At 44.2% G+C, this 14,392-nt stretch overlaps 1 protein-coding gene across 2 annotated transcripts; it reads right to left on the reverse strand.

Moving 5' to 3' along the window:
- Positions 1 to 593: 593 nt before the first annotated feature.
- LOC137604074 (high-affinity choline transporter 1-like) lies at positions 594 to 12,676 on the reverse strand. 2 transcript variants are annotated; one of them, XM_068328008.1, is made up of 11 exons: positions 12,619 to 12,675; positions 12,007 to 12,094; positions 10,845 to 11,058; positions 9,191 to 9,419; positions 8,998 to 9,114; positions 6,879 to 7,034; positions 4,489 to 4,637; positions 4,252 to 4,395; positions 3,875 to 4,028; positions 2,293 to 2,510; positions 594 to 1,877 (listed from the first exon to the last, which is right to left on the reverse strand). In XM_068328008.1, exons 4-11 carry the CDS (start codon positions 9,372 to 9,374, stop codon positions 1,371 to 1,373), a joined length of 1,629 nt encoding a protein of 542 aa, XP_068184109.1. In that variant the 5' UTR covers positions 9,375 to 9,419; positions 10,845 to 11,058; positions 12,007 to 12,094; positions 12,619 to 12,675; the 3' UTR covers positions 594 to 1,370. The 2 variants fall into 2 exon arrangements, with proteins under 2 accessions (XP_068184109.1, XP_068184110.1); XM_068328009.1 differs by lacking the exon at positions 6,879 to 7,034 and having other exon boundaries at positions 12,619 to 12,676.
- Between the last annotated feature and the right edge of the window lie 1,716 nt (positions 12,677 to 14,392).

The following is a 14,392-nucleotide window of genomic DNA, read 5'->3' on the forward strand; positions in this document are numbered from 1 at the left end:
TGCGGATGCCTCTGGGACGCCTCCCTAGGGAGGTGTTTCTGGCACGTCCAGCTGAGAGGAGACCTCGGGCCAGACCCAGGACCAGGTGGAGGGATTATCTCTCAACACTGGCGGGGCGATTAAGAAATATATACAATGGTTCAATGCTCATCCCTTTTTCGTGTGTTGGTCCAGTTAGTGACTGACCAGGATCAAAACAGTCAGAAGAAGGAAAACCACATGTCTGGATTAACAGCAGCAGCATATTTTGATAGATATGCAGATGACGCACCACTATAACAGTAGAAGTCCAGGGAGCATTCCCTGATAAAGTCACTTGCTGGAGGTATATATGGTGTAAATAATGTTGATGATAGCACAGATCCATGAGGAAATGTGATAAACCTAGCTGACTGACATAGAGGATTCATTATTAACATGTTCAAACAATAATAGATTTAAAATGCATTACTCAAATCAGTTGAAGTCAGTGCTATGACTCCAAGGCCTGACAGGTAATCCCATCTAAAATATGTGAAAATAATCACACAACTGACTAGCAACAGCTTTCGCAAGAATTTATTTACAGAAAGAATATTAGATATTCTGTATTTTCAAATGAAGAAGCAAACAAGTTTTCTTTACACTTGTCTTACAATGGTGGATAATCCATTCAAAATATTACAATTTTTGATCCAGATCATGATCGAAACATTTGTCAGAATTCAGGAAAACCCCATCAATTTGGACAAAAAATACCAGCAACAATATTTCCTTTTTGGTGAAGGTAATACATTTCTGGAAATTTCAAATTTCGTCAAAATTCAGTCAAATTCGTGAACTCCCAGAACTCCAAGAATACAGTGCTCTATCTTTTCTTTTTCGCCCTCTATACCCCAGAATTCATACAGAACACATGAAACTGCACGTCCAAGAAGTTCTCTGATTATGGTGTTGACATAGAGTTGGTGGAGGGTTATAAATATCTTGGTGTTCAAATCAACAAAAAGATGGATGGGCCTGACAAAACAAACCCTCTGTACAATCGTCACAAAGGGAATTTCCCCTTCAGGGAGGAATAAAGTGATTTTGTATTCTACTCTTTCAGCTCACAATGAATGTAAGTCATTCAAGAGCATTTTGAGTTGTGGACAATTCATTTTTACTGCTTTCAAGAGAAACAGCAAACAGAATGTAAATGGAAGAAGAGAATTATGACAGGCAGAGTGACTCTTCAGAATATGGTTTGTGATTTAAATCTGTGACTTCCTTTGAGTAAGTAGTATTTTAGAATGTTACAGAGGATGAGTACACTACTGAACAGACAGAAACACACGGTGTCCCTGTGTGTTCAGTGTGATCATTGGGTATAACATCTCACTTAGAGTAGTTCATGTTTCCTCATTTTCTTCCTCCACTATGTCGCCACCTACTGGTGAGAGTGGTACTGGTGAGTGCTGGGCTTTCACTTTGAACACATCCCACTTCTCAGGTAGAACACCTTTGTTGAAGAGGACAGAAGCCAGGTAGGAGAACAACAAGATGGCAGCAATGGTGGACAGCATGGAGATGGTCTTAACTGGAGCGTACTGGACATAAACACCATCCTCCAGAGTGCATCCTGGGAAATGTAGGACTGGTTCTATTCCAAGTAATGTGTCTCCACTCAGTAGCTTTAACATCAATGCCACCAGTACACCCATGATAGCCCCATAACCATTGGAGATGTTGAAGAAGAGGACACAGAGGAGTTCAGGGAAAATGATGATATAACACACCTCAAAACCCAGAAACCAGAACACAATGATTCTGTTATTCACTATGGTGAGTGATGTTCCAACCAGACCCACCACCATCACGGAAACCCGGACCGCCCACTGACTCTCTCGGTCCGATGCCTGAAGAAGAAAATAAAGATCTACACAGTTTTGCATCATAACAGCTCCTAATAAACTAATTAACTCTGGGTGGGACCATGTGAAAAACTGACAGAGGAATGAAGTTACGTAAGTGGTTGCCGATATACAGTGCTGTGAAAAAGTAGTTCTCCCCTTCCAGTTTTATCATGTTTGTTACTTAAATATTTCAGATCATTGCACAAAAAACTTCAATCAAGGATGACCTGAGTAAATACAAGATGGAGCGTTTACCTGATGATTAGGTTAATTGTTAAATGAAGCCTTTATTTGATGACATATTATACATTAACATGACATTGAATGAATGTGAAAAGTACGGCTAGAGGAATAAACTGTAAATATCTTGCCATGTCTGTGTCGGACAGGAAGCATGAAGTCAGGTGTGTTTCCTTACCTGAGGTCTCAGGATGTTCTTGTAAATGTTAGCAGTGAACACAGAAGATGCAGCAAGTAAAGCAGAGTCAGCTGATGACATCACAGCAGCAGCCACACATCCAATACAGATAATGGAGATGAAGGGTGGGGTGAGGTGCTGCAGGGTGATGGGGAGAGTGAGAAAAGCTTCTCCACGTTCATATGGAGATGGAGAACCATAGGTGGTCTGGTTCCAGTCTGAGGTTCAGACAAAAGACAAGGAAAGAGTGAAAAATGGTCACATGAATCATTTATTGGATGTCACAACCACAATTTTGATTTTAATCCCACTGAAGGATTTAAATGTGAAGACAAGGATTTTGAATTGTATTCTGGATTTCATAGGAATGTAGCCGCAACAGGGCACAAGCCAATGTCTTATTGTGCCAGTTCTAAACCAGGATAAATACAGAGGGATGTGTCAGGAAGGGCATCCGATGTAAAACTTTTGCCAAATCAAACATGCAAATCAAATCTATGACTTCCATACTGGATCGGCTGAGGCCCGGGTTAACAATGACCGCCACGGGTGCTGTTCACCTACAGGGCTCCGGTGGAAATTGGACTACTGTTCCGTCGAAGAAGGAAAGGAGGAAAGTGTGTTCTCACAAAGAGAGAGAAGAGGAACACCAAGAGTATAGGACTGAGAGTAGGGACGCTGAATGTTGGAACTATGACAGGAAAAGGTAGAGATTTGGTTGACATGATGCAGAGAAGGAAGGTAGACATACAAAGAGCAATGGAGAGTGTGGAAAAGAGGTGAAGAAGCGTGTCCAGGCAGGATGAAACGGGTGGAGGAAAGTGTCAGGTGTGATGTGTGATAGAAGAGTTTCAGCTAAAATGAAAGGAAAGGTGTACAAAACTGTGGTGAGACCAGCGATGTTGTTTGGTCTAGAGACAGTGTCACTGAGGAAAAGACAGGAGACAGAGCTGGAGGTAGCAGAGAGGAAGATGCTGAGGTTCTCTCTGGGAGTGATCAGGATGGATAGGATCAGGAATGAGTACATCAGAGGGACAGCACATGTTAGAGGTTCTGGAGATAAAGTCAGAGAGGCCAGAATGAGATGGTTTGGACATGTCCAGAGGAGAGATAGTGAATATATTGGTAGAAGGATGCTAAGTTCTGAACTGCCAGGCAGGAGGCCTAGAGGAAGACCAAAGAGGAGGTTTATGGATGTAGTGAAAGAGGACATGAAGGTAGTTGGTGTGAGAGAAGAGGATGAGAAGACAGGGTTAGATGGAGGACACTGATTCACTGTGGTGACCCCTGAAGGGAAAAGCCGAAAAGGAAAAGAAGATTCATACAAACATACATACGGATGGATGGACAGACGCACTATGCTCACTCAACTCACACGTGCAGTTAGTCATTACCAGTCGTTAGCGGTAGTCATTAGTGGTACCGTGCACGTTAACAAGGACGCGGTTCTGTGCGTGCTAACGACTACCGCTATCGATTGCGGTACTGTGCGCAGATAAGCCTCTGAAAACAGTGAGTGTGATTGATGTGTTGTTAGATCTACCGAGGTTTGGACAAAAAATATGAGGTTTATCATTATTACCTGTGGATGCAGCAGCTGCTCCAATGAGTATGAGAGGTATTGAAAATACGAATATGACAAAAGCTGCAGCAAAACAGGAGATCTTTGCAGAAACAGTAGAAGAAGCTGACAAGATCCTTTGATGGAAGGCTTGTTGTCCCAAACCACCCAGTGCCTGATGGGTAAACCAGATGATTGGTTAATTTGCATTTACATCCATTTTAATATTAGACGTAGTCAGTTAATAGTTAAATTTCACAATGACACAAAAACTAATTCCTCAGTTGCCAACCAAGAGTTTAGTCTTCAAATACATCGGACATTGATCACTATTCTAGAGATATCATAGAGACAGGAGTGGATTCTATTTGATAAAGGACATACTGTAGTTTCCTCACAAAATATAAGAAGTCATCAATCATGATCCAGATCTTCTTCAGCTCTGGTTGACCAATCCAGGGAGCGTTTAAGGTGTTGTTCATCAGAGTCTGACTGATGTCCAAGGTGTGAGGACTCGTCATGACAAAGGGAACACAGATGGACTGAGAGAAAAGAAGAAAATACACAAATTTTACAAAAATCATAATTATTAAAATTATGACTAAATATGTATACTTGTTAAACTGATAACTCACCAATCCTCCTAAAATGAGGACCAGTTGTATAATATCTGTGTAGGCCACAGAGTAGAGACCTCCCAGTAGGGTGTAGATAATGACAACAGCAGCAGAGATCCAGATACAAAGAGAGAACGGCAAATCCAGAACCACACTCATGGTTCCTCCTGTTAAAATAAAAAAATAAAAACAAATATCTGGAGGACTGTCCGACACCTCAGGAGGGGGAAACGGGGGACCGTCCAAGCTGTATACAGCAAAGATGGGGCACTGTTGACTTCGACTGAGGAGGTTGTCGGTCGGTGGAAGGAACACTTTGAGGAACTCCTGAATCCAACTACCCCAACTGACCCGTCCTCTGTTGCAGAGGCAGAGCTGGAGGATGATGGGGGATCAGAGTCAATCTCTCGGGGCGAAGTCACCGAGGTAGTTAAACAACTTCACGGTGGCAAAGCCCCGGGTGTTGATGAGATTCGCCCGGAAATGCTGAAGGCTCTGGGTGTTGAGGGGCTGTCGTGGATGACACGCCTCTTTAACATTGTGTGGAAGTCTGGGACAGTGGTGAAAGAGTGGCAGACTGGGGTGGTGGTTCCTCTTTTTAAAAAGGGGGACCAGAGGGTGTGTGCCAATTACAGGGGCATCACACTCCTCAACCTCCCTGGGAAAGTTTACTCCAAGGTGCTGGAAAGGAGGGTCCGGCCGATTGTCGAGCCTCAGATTGAGGAGGAACAATGTGGGTTCCGTCCTGGTCGTGGAACAACGGACCAGCTTTTTACTCTCACAGGGATCCTAGAGGGGGCTTGGGAGTATGCCCATCCAGTCTACATGTGTTTTGTAGACTTGGAGAAGGCATATGATCGTGTCCCCAGGGATATACTGTGGGAAGTACTGCGGGAGTATGGGGTGAGGGGGCCTCTCCTCAGGGCCATCCAATCCCTGTACGCCCAAAGTGAGAGCTGCGTTCGGGTTCTCTGCAGTAAGTCGGACTTGTTCCAAGTAGCTGTTGGCCTTCGCCAGGGCTGCGCTTTATCACCAATTCTGTTTGTGATTTTCATGGACAGGATATCGAGGCGTAGTCGTGGTGAGGAGGCTTTACAGTTTGGTGGCCTGAGGATTGCATCACTGCTTTTTGCAGATGATGTGGTCCTGTTTGCGTCATCAGCCTGTGACCTGCAGCGCTCACTGGTCCGGTTTGTAGCCGAGTGTGAAGCGGTGGGGATGAGGATTAGCACCTCCAAATCTGAGGCCATGGTCCTCAGCAGGAAACTGGTGGACTGCCTTCTCCAAGTGGGGAATGAGGTCCTTCCACAAGTTTTTTTTTAATTTTATTTTTTTAATTTTATTTTATATACTGGTTTGATCCCCGAAGGGAAATTAAGAAAGCACACTCTAGCTACTGATTACAAACGCATGCATACATATTAGTGAGTACAGGCCCCTGTATCACACACACACACAAAGGGGCCTGTAGGCATGCAGGGGAGGTAGAGTGGCAGGCAGCTCCTTCTTGGTGCGCCTCAAATGAGCAATTTGTAAAGGGGACGGCACCTTGCTCAAGGGTGCCTCGGCAGTGCTCCGGAGATGAGCTGACACCTCCCACTGTTAGCTCACCTCCGGGTATTTTTGGGGGGGCGGGAGCGGGAATCGAACCGCCGATCTTAAATCATAGGACGACCCGCTCTACCGCCCGCTTTACCACTGAGCCACTGCCGCCCCAAAAATGAAGTGAAGGAGTTTAAGTATCTTGGGGTCCTGTTCACGAGTGAGGGAACAATGGAGCGTGAGATTGGATGGAGAATTGGGGCAGCAGGAGCGGTATTGCAGTCACTTTACCGCACTGTTGTCACATACAGGGAGCTAAGCCAAGAGGGAAGGCTCTCCATCTACTGTTCAATCTTCGTTCCTACCCTCACCTATGGTCATGAGCGATGGGTCATGACTGAAAGAACGAGATCGCGGATACAAGCGGCTGAAATGGTCTTTCTCAGACGGATAGCTGGTGTCTCCCTTAGAGATAGGGTGAGAAACACTGCTGTTCACGAGGGGCTCAGAGTAGAGCTGCTGCTCCTTCGTGTGGAAAGGAGTCAGTTGAGGTGGTTTGGGCATCTGGTGGTGATGCCTCCGGGACGCCTCCCTAGGGAGGTGTTTCTGGCACGTCCAGCTAGGAGGAGACCTCAGGACAGAGCCAGGACCAGGTGGAGGGATTATATCTCAACACTGGCCTGGGAACGCCTTGGGATCCCCCAGTCAGAGCTGGTGGATGTGGCTGGGGAAAGGGAAGTTTGGGGCTCCCTGTTGAAGCCGCTGCCCCCGCGACCCGACTATGGATAAGCAGTGGAAGATGGATGGATGAGGAAAAGAAATACTGACACTGGCTGTATATAACCATACAGTTTTTGCTCACATACCTAATCCAGTCAGTGTTGGAGGCAGCCAGGTGACCTCGAGAAAAACTTCGAAGAAACTCATTCCAGCCGTTATTATTTTTCCATATTTGATGTGAAAAGGGTCCAACATTGTCACAAAGTTTTTTTCTCTCAGTGGTTTGACAAACAGCAGACCTCCTACAATGAAACACATGATAATTTTTCTTCCGGGGGAAGAAAAAACCTGAGTAGTTAAATTTTTTTAAATGTCAGAAATGGTTAAATGTCAAGGTTGTCAAAATGTCAAATTCAGCAATCAGACCTTTAAACTTTAACATCAATCGAAGCTTACTAATGTATTATAAGAGCCACCAGAACTATTTTCTTTACTGCTCTTACGCTAGCAACACAAATGTAGTTAATATCAGTCTGCACGGGAAAAAAGTAATCAATCAGGTAGAGTGGCTGCACCTCTTTACTGTTTCACTGCCTGGGTCAGAACATATTAAAAAATATCCCTCTCACAACTGAAGAAGTCTCTTGGATGAGAGACGAAATGTCTTCAAGAACTTTCTTAACGTCCAGCGGATCGACTCAACAGCTTTTGGATAACCATGACCTGGATGACTAAGAACCTACACAGACGTCCCTCTCACCCTTGTAGGGTGGAATCTGTGTGTCATCCTCAAGCTCGGGTCCTCTACCAGACCCCTGGGAGTCTGAGGGTTCTACGCAGTATCTTAGCTGTTCCTATGACTGCGCTCTTCTGGACTGAGGCTTCAGATGTTGTTCCAGGAATCTGCAACATCCTCCTGATGTTGGCGTCAGCTGGAATCTCCACATCTATCACCACTGCTCTCTTCTGCTCTTTGTCCATCACCACTACGTCCGGTTTGTTAACCAGCAGCTTTTTGTCGGTCTGGAAGCTGAAGTCCCACAGGATCTTAGCCTTGTCGTTCTCAACCACCTTCGGTGGTATGTCCCATTGGGATTTGGGTACTTCTATTCCAGACTGGGTACAGATGTTCCTGTACACTATCACAGCCACTTGGTTGAGCCTTTCCATGTATGCTGACCCGGCTAGCATCTTACACCCTGCTACCATGTGCTGAACTGACTCTGGGGCTTCTTTACATAGCCTGCACCTTGGGTCAGATCTACTGTGGTAGATATTGGCCTCTATTGCTCTTGTACTTAGGGCCTGTTCTTGTGCTCTCATGATCAGTGCCTCTGTGCTGTCTGTCAGTCCAGCTTTATTCAGCCATTGGTAGGTCTTCTTGATATCAGCCACTTCCTCTATCTGATGGTGGTACATGCCGTGTAGGGGCTTGTCCCTCCTCCTCCTCTTCCTCTTCAGGTTTCTGCTGTCTAAGACATTCACTGAGCAGTTCATCTGTTGGGGCCATCTTCCTGATGTACTCTTGGATTTTTGATGTCTCATCCTGGACAGTGGCCCTGATGCTCACTAGTCCTCGGCCTCCCTTTTTCCACTTAGTGTACAGCCTCAGGATGCTGGACTTGGGGTGAAACCCTCCATGCATGGTGAGGAGCTTTCTTGTCTTGATGTCTGTGGCTTCTATCTCCTCCTTTGGCCAGCTTATGATCCCTGCGGGGTATCTGATGACCGGCAGTGCATACATGTTGATGGCTCGGACCTTGTTCTTGCCATTCAGCTGACTTCTCAGGACTTGCCTTACTCTCTGGAGGTATTTGGCTGTGGATGACTTCCTTGCGGCCTCCTCATGGTAGCCATTAGCCTGTGGGATTCCAAGGTATTCATAGCTGCCCTGGATATCTCCTACCCTATGACATCCACTGACTCACTGATGTGGATCAGTGAGTTAATTTCTCGCTCATTCCTGGCATACAGCTTGATGTCATCCATGTAGAGGAGATGGCTGATTGTTGTCCTGCTTTGGAATCGGTATCCGTAGCCACTCTTTGTGATGATGTGACTGAGGGGGTTCAGGCCTATGCAGAACAGCAGTGGTGATAGCGCATCCCCTTGGTATATGCCACACTTGATGTTAACTTGGGCAATTAACCACACAAAGGCAGTTTATAAATACAACTGACTGATGGTCAGGTGAGCTTTTCCTGACTATGTCATTTTACACTTTGACACAAACACTATTCTATCAGATGTAAACAAAATTCTTACCAACAATGAAGGTTGAGCTGTATGACAGGAAGAGAACAATCACCCGGATCAGCCCCATGGATGGTGTACACATCATCTCAACACTACCAACAACAGTGTTTGCTCCAATCCACGTTGCTACAACAAAACATAGAGGAGGTCGTTTGAGGTCATCCACCTTAGATAATGGTTCTATTAGCTGTTCCTTCCTCACCTGCCATGGTGAAGATCCCAACCACCCAGTTGATGCTCCGGTTTCCAAGCAGAACCATCTCCATTCCAGTGGCTCCACTAGTCCTCTGTTTCCTTTTGGACTTGAAAGAAGCCCAGATTCCGGTCCCGAGGACCAGCAGGTAGAAAACCACCATCACTATCACTCCTGGGACGTTAGCAGCCATGATGGACTGGTTGCCTGTCTGCACTGATTATTGATGTCTCAGTGGCTGGTTGAGTCAAAAGAGAACCATAAGCCTGAATCATAAACACAAACGCCCTCTCAAGAAAGAACTAGTTTAATCCAGTTAATTATTTTACGAGGAAATAGGTTTTCATGTACCTGAACATTTGGTACATTTGTTACACTGAGTTGCTTCTCTACAACAGTAATGAGTTACACTTTAATTATTCCATTTATATTTCCTGACCTGCCAAAATCTCCACAAGCCCAAGTCCCTGCAAGACATTCATTCTCCATCCTGACTAGACTGAACATAATAAAAGGTTCATTTTTACATTTCTTTGTCTGAACTAGATACTGACTCTTTTCAGACCAGGCCAAAGCCATTAACCATTGATTTAAACCCCCCCCCAAAAAAAACAGAATGAGAATGAAAGCACTTGAAGGTCAGTGGTTTACAACTCAAGCAAAACGCTGCCAGACGATTCAAACCCAGTAATGTCAACAGGGTTTTGACTTTGGATAATAACATTATGTAAACACATATTGTCTTTTCTATAGTGACAAATTTGTATTACTGATTATAAATGATAACTCCTTCAATACTTTTCCTTGTAATGATTGAAGCATTGAAAGAATTCAAAAATGTTTATGGGAAGGATTTTTCTACAGGAAATCTCTTCAATGTAGTTTGATCAACATTATATGAGAAAATTATATTCTAAGAACAGCATTAGATAGACCTGGTGCTCTGTATATACAGGTATTACATTTTGGCTGTTGACAAAATGTATTTCAATTGTTAAACATTACAAAAAGTTATTAATCACAGTTTTTATATTCAGTATTTTGTCAGGATAACAATAACCTGGGAGTAGTTTGTGAGGCTGTCCTTTATTTACTGAGTCATGAATTACCCCATTGGTTGTGATCAAAACCCCAGAGCATGCTCAGAAGACGCAAGTAATATCATTTTCACCCACATTATATTACAAACATATTTATTGTCACTAACTTCAAAGGGGATGTTGTTCACACATTAATGATGTATTAGTGTGTGATGTTTCATCATGTGATTGAAGACTGTCTTAGCTCAGTTGTGTTGGATTTGCATCAGTTTTTGTAACAGAACTGTAACAAGTCTTCATTTGGATTGTCCAGGTTAGCACTCTGTACAACACTGTCTGCTTTGGAAAATCTTTAACTCTGACACTGATGCCTTGGTCCCTCATTTCAAATGAATAAAGATGAGGAAGAGATCAAATCAGGACAAATTCAATTGGAATTGCCCAATGTTTAAACGACTGGACAATGTTTGTTCATTGGCTTTATTTCCTAGCAAATATTGTAGGGCTGTAAGATTTCTTTAAAAACTGGGGAGGTCTTATTCACTTAAAAAAAAATACTCTGACCTATGAACAAACTCGAAATATCTAGCCATGTCTCTCTGAAATCAGGTGCATTTTCTTACTTGAGGTCTCAGGATGCTTCTGTAAATGTTGGTGAAGATGAAGATGCAGAAAGTAAAGCAGAGTCAGCTGATGACATCACAGCGGCGGCCACACATCCGATACTGATGATGGAGATGAAGGTGGGGGTGAGGTGCTGCAGGGCGATGGGGAGAGCTAAAGCAGCTTCACCATGGTCATATGGAGAAGGAGAACCATAGGTGGTCTGGTTCCAGTCTGAGGTGTGGATGAAAGACAAGGAAAGACCAAAAGAATCTGTAATCTACATTCAAATGATTGTTTCTAGATAACAGAAAAAAAGATTTCAAAACCCTAAGCAGTAATGTCATAATTAGATAATAAAATTACACAATAATCCTTATGTTCAAAGAGTTTAATTATTCCCTGTACTACTTAGGTCACTGTGTATGTGCAGAAACAGTGCTAAGCCAGTAACAACAGGAAATACCAACAATTTTTAACCCTGCCTTGTGGTCTGGTTTGTGATCTGGTTTGTGGTCTGGTTTGCGGTGTTAAACGTCTTAAACTAAATGAGTGGAGGAGCTGGATCTAGAAAGAAAAACAAAATGTTGTTTTCCTCATCTGCCAGTCTATTCCCAACTTGATTGGTTTGACTTAAACTAATCCAGAATGCTGGTGCCCATGTTCTGACCAGGACCAGTGCCAGAGACCAGGTTCTGACCAGGACCAGTACCAGAGACCATATTATTCCTGTATTGGCTTCTCTGCACTGGCTTCCTGTGAAAGCTAGAATAGATTTTAAAATACTCCTCCTCACTTCCAAAGCCCTTCATGGCCAGCCACCGACCTATCTGAAGGAACTTTAGTTCCATATAATCCATCTAGAGCATTACGCTCTCAACATACTGGCCTACTGGTGGTTCCTAGAATTTACAAAAGTAGGACTGGGGCTAGAGCCTTTTGCTATCAAGCCCCTCTGCTGTGGAACCACCTCCCTACCTCAGTTCGGGGGGCAGACACCCTTTCACTATTTAAGACTAGACTTAAAATGTGTGTTTTTCAGAAAATTTACATTTAAGCTGGCTTAAGCTGCTGAGTTATTTTCTATAGACCTACACTGCTGGAGACTCAACATCACGACACACTGAGCTCCTCTCTCCTCCCCCTCCTCTCTGATCTGTCTCTCCAAGTCTCTATACACACCTTACTTCTTCCCTGGAGGCTGTGCTTCATGCCCTCACAGGTTTTCTCAGGTTCACCCCTCATCTGTCCATCCACTGTGGACCTGTTCCTGTAGAATTACCAGAATTATGGTGCAAAGGCTTAGAAAAGACCTGTTTTAAAATTAATTACAATTTGCATCAAACATATCCAGAGCGTTTCCCACCCTCATGCCCATAGGTCTACTCGATAGACTTATGGGCATATGGACTTATGGACTCCAGGGGATGAAGTAGTACAGCAAATTAATCAATGAATGAATATGTATCATAAAACAGGTGGCCCCGCGATTGGCTGGCATGTCATCTGGGGTGTACCCTTCCTGTCACCCATACGTAGCTGGGATAAGCTCCAGCAGACCCCTGACCAACAAACTGGACAAGTTGCTTTCGACGATATGATAGAAATTGTCTCGTCTACAGCGCTTGTCAGCCTTGCGGGACAATGATGCGTGATGAAAGAAGACAAATATGTATGTCAAATGTAACGACAGTCTAGTCTTACCGTGTTTTAGAACGCACACACCTTGACTATGTGATAGATGGTGTTAAATACATTATACATAAATCTATAAAGATATAATGCACAAACTACCTAAACAGAGTGTTCCATTCAGCCAGAGGACATCAAGAAAAAGACAAAGGAGACTCATTCCAGCCATTATTACTTTCCCATACTTGATGTGGAAAGAGTCCAGGAACGTCACCCAGTTTCTTAGTGGTTTCACAAACAGCAGACCTCCTTCATTGAAACACATAAAAGAATTGAAAGAGAAACCATAGACAAATAAATGTATTTTAAGCATATACCAGCTCGAGGAACAATTTTCTTAAATGTATATTTAACAGATGTGATTGAGCAGGTAAGAAGGCGATAAGTATCTGCTGTCCTGTAGGAGACAATATTATTTTAGTCTCCTCAGTTCCTCCTTCTGCACCTCTGCACCTTAACAGGCAAAATAATACAAGTTAACATTTTGGTGACACTATTACTAACATGACCTGCAGCTACCCACTATGTCTCACTATGTTGTTGCCAACTGAGACATATTGTAACTGCACTACAATAAATCTCATAAGCAATGCCAGAAACAAAATAAACCTGCTGGTAACATTAAAGTCTTCTATATTTGCTTTTATGTACTGGAGGTTACAACTTAAACTGATTTAACAGTTTTTTCAACCAGCTCAGCTCCCCCTCTAACCTGTCATCATCATCCCAGAACGCCTCCAGCCCTAAGGATTGTCTTGTGAACATCACTTCCTCTCCCTCTACCTCATCTCACACTTTGTATTTTTGAACGTCTTGTACATGTTGAACTTTTCCACCAAATACAACTACTGGACCCCACTGTCCAATGTGATTATCACTGACCATGTAAGGTGGCTGGCAGGTGGTGGATCAGACCAGGTCTCACTGAGACTCCTTTGAACCTGTGCTAAGAGACCCTCTTCAACAGGGGTTCAACCTCAGTCTGTGGCTGGGGATGGTCCAGTCATTGTGGAAAACCTGCATAGTCCCTGTGCCCAAGAGGAGATTCCCCACAGAGCTCAACAATTATCGACCAGTCACTCTTACCCTGCATGTGATGAAGACGCTAGAGCCACTGGTCCTGGAGCTCATGCGTCCCAAGGTGCAGGGCACAATGGAGCCTCTCCAATTTGCCTACCGGCCTCAGGTTGGGGTTGATGACGCCGTCCTGTTCTTCTTCCACCGTGTGCTGTCCTACCCAGATGTTGGGGGCTGTGCTGTCAGGGTGCTCTTCTTTGGTTTCTCAAGCATCTTCAGCACCATCCATTCCTGACTCCTGTGGGATAAATTGGCCTCTATGGCTGTAGATTCCAACCTCGTGAGCTGGATCACAGACGATCTGACAAATAGACCCCAGTCCATATGGGATACTGTTTGTCATCTGTGTTGGCCAGCAGCTCCAGGGCTTTTCAAGGAACTGTGCTCTCTCTTACATGCAGAATTTCTCAAATGATATGGCAGTTGTGGGATTTATCAGGACGGGTGACGAGGGGAAGTACAGGAGAGAAGTGTTGGTGTCAGTGAAACAAGATCCAGCTGAACATCTCCAAGATCAAGACGGTCCAGGATTTCTGGTGGGCACCTATTTTGGCACAGCCGGTGGTCATTGAGGGTAAGGACGTGGAGGTGGTAGAGACCTACAAATACCTGGGACTGCACCTTGATAACAGACTGGACTGGTCGACCAAGTCCTGCTGGAAGATGAAATCTGCATGTCCCAACAGATCCTCAGCAGAAGGAATCATGAAGTTCTCTAAAGTATTCTGGTACACTGTTATGGTGACCTTGGATTTAATAAAACAGTTTACCAACACCTGCACCAGACATTGCACCCTAA

The sequence above is a fragment of the Antennarius striatus genome, chromosome 11 (assembly GCF_040054535.1).
Source record: "Antennarius striatus isolate MH-2024 chromosome 11, ASM4005453v1, whole genome shotgun sequence".
NCBI lineage: Eukaryota > Metazoa > Chordata > Actinopteri > Lophiiformes > Antennariidae > Antennarius > Antennarius striatus.

What these genes read in the sequence shown, in the direction of transcription:
- LOC137604074 (XM_068328008.1), bottom strand. Translation starts at nt 9,374, where the DNA reads ATGGCTGCTAACGTCCCAGGAGTGATAGTGATGGTGGTTTTCTACCTG. An exon ending in TCCAACACTGACTGGATTAG is followed by an intron (nt 4,638 to 6,878) that starts GTATGTGAGCAA and finishes TTATTTTAACAG; the next exon opens with GAGGAACCATGAGTGTGGTT. An exon ending in AGCAGCTGCTGCATCCACAG is followed by an intron (nt 2,511 to 3,874) that starts GTAATAATGATA and finishes TCTGAACCTCAG; the next exon opens with ACTGGAACCAGACCACCTAT.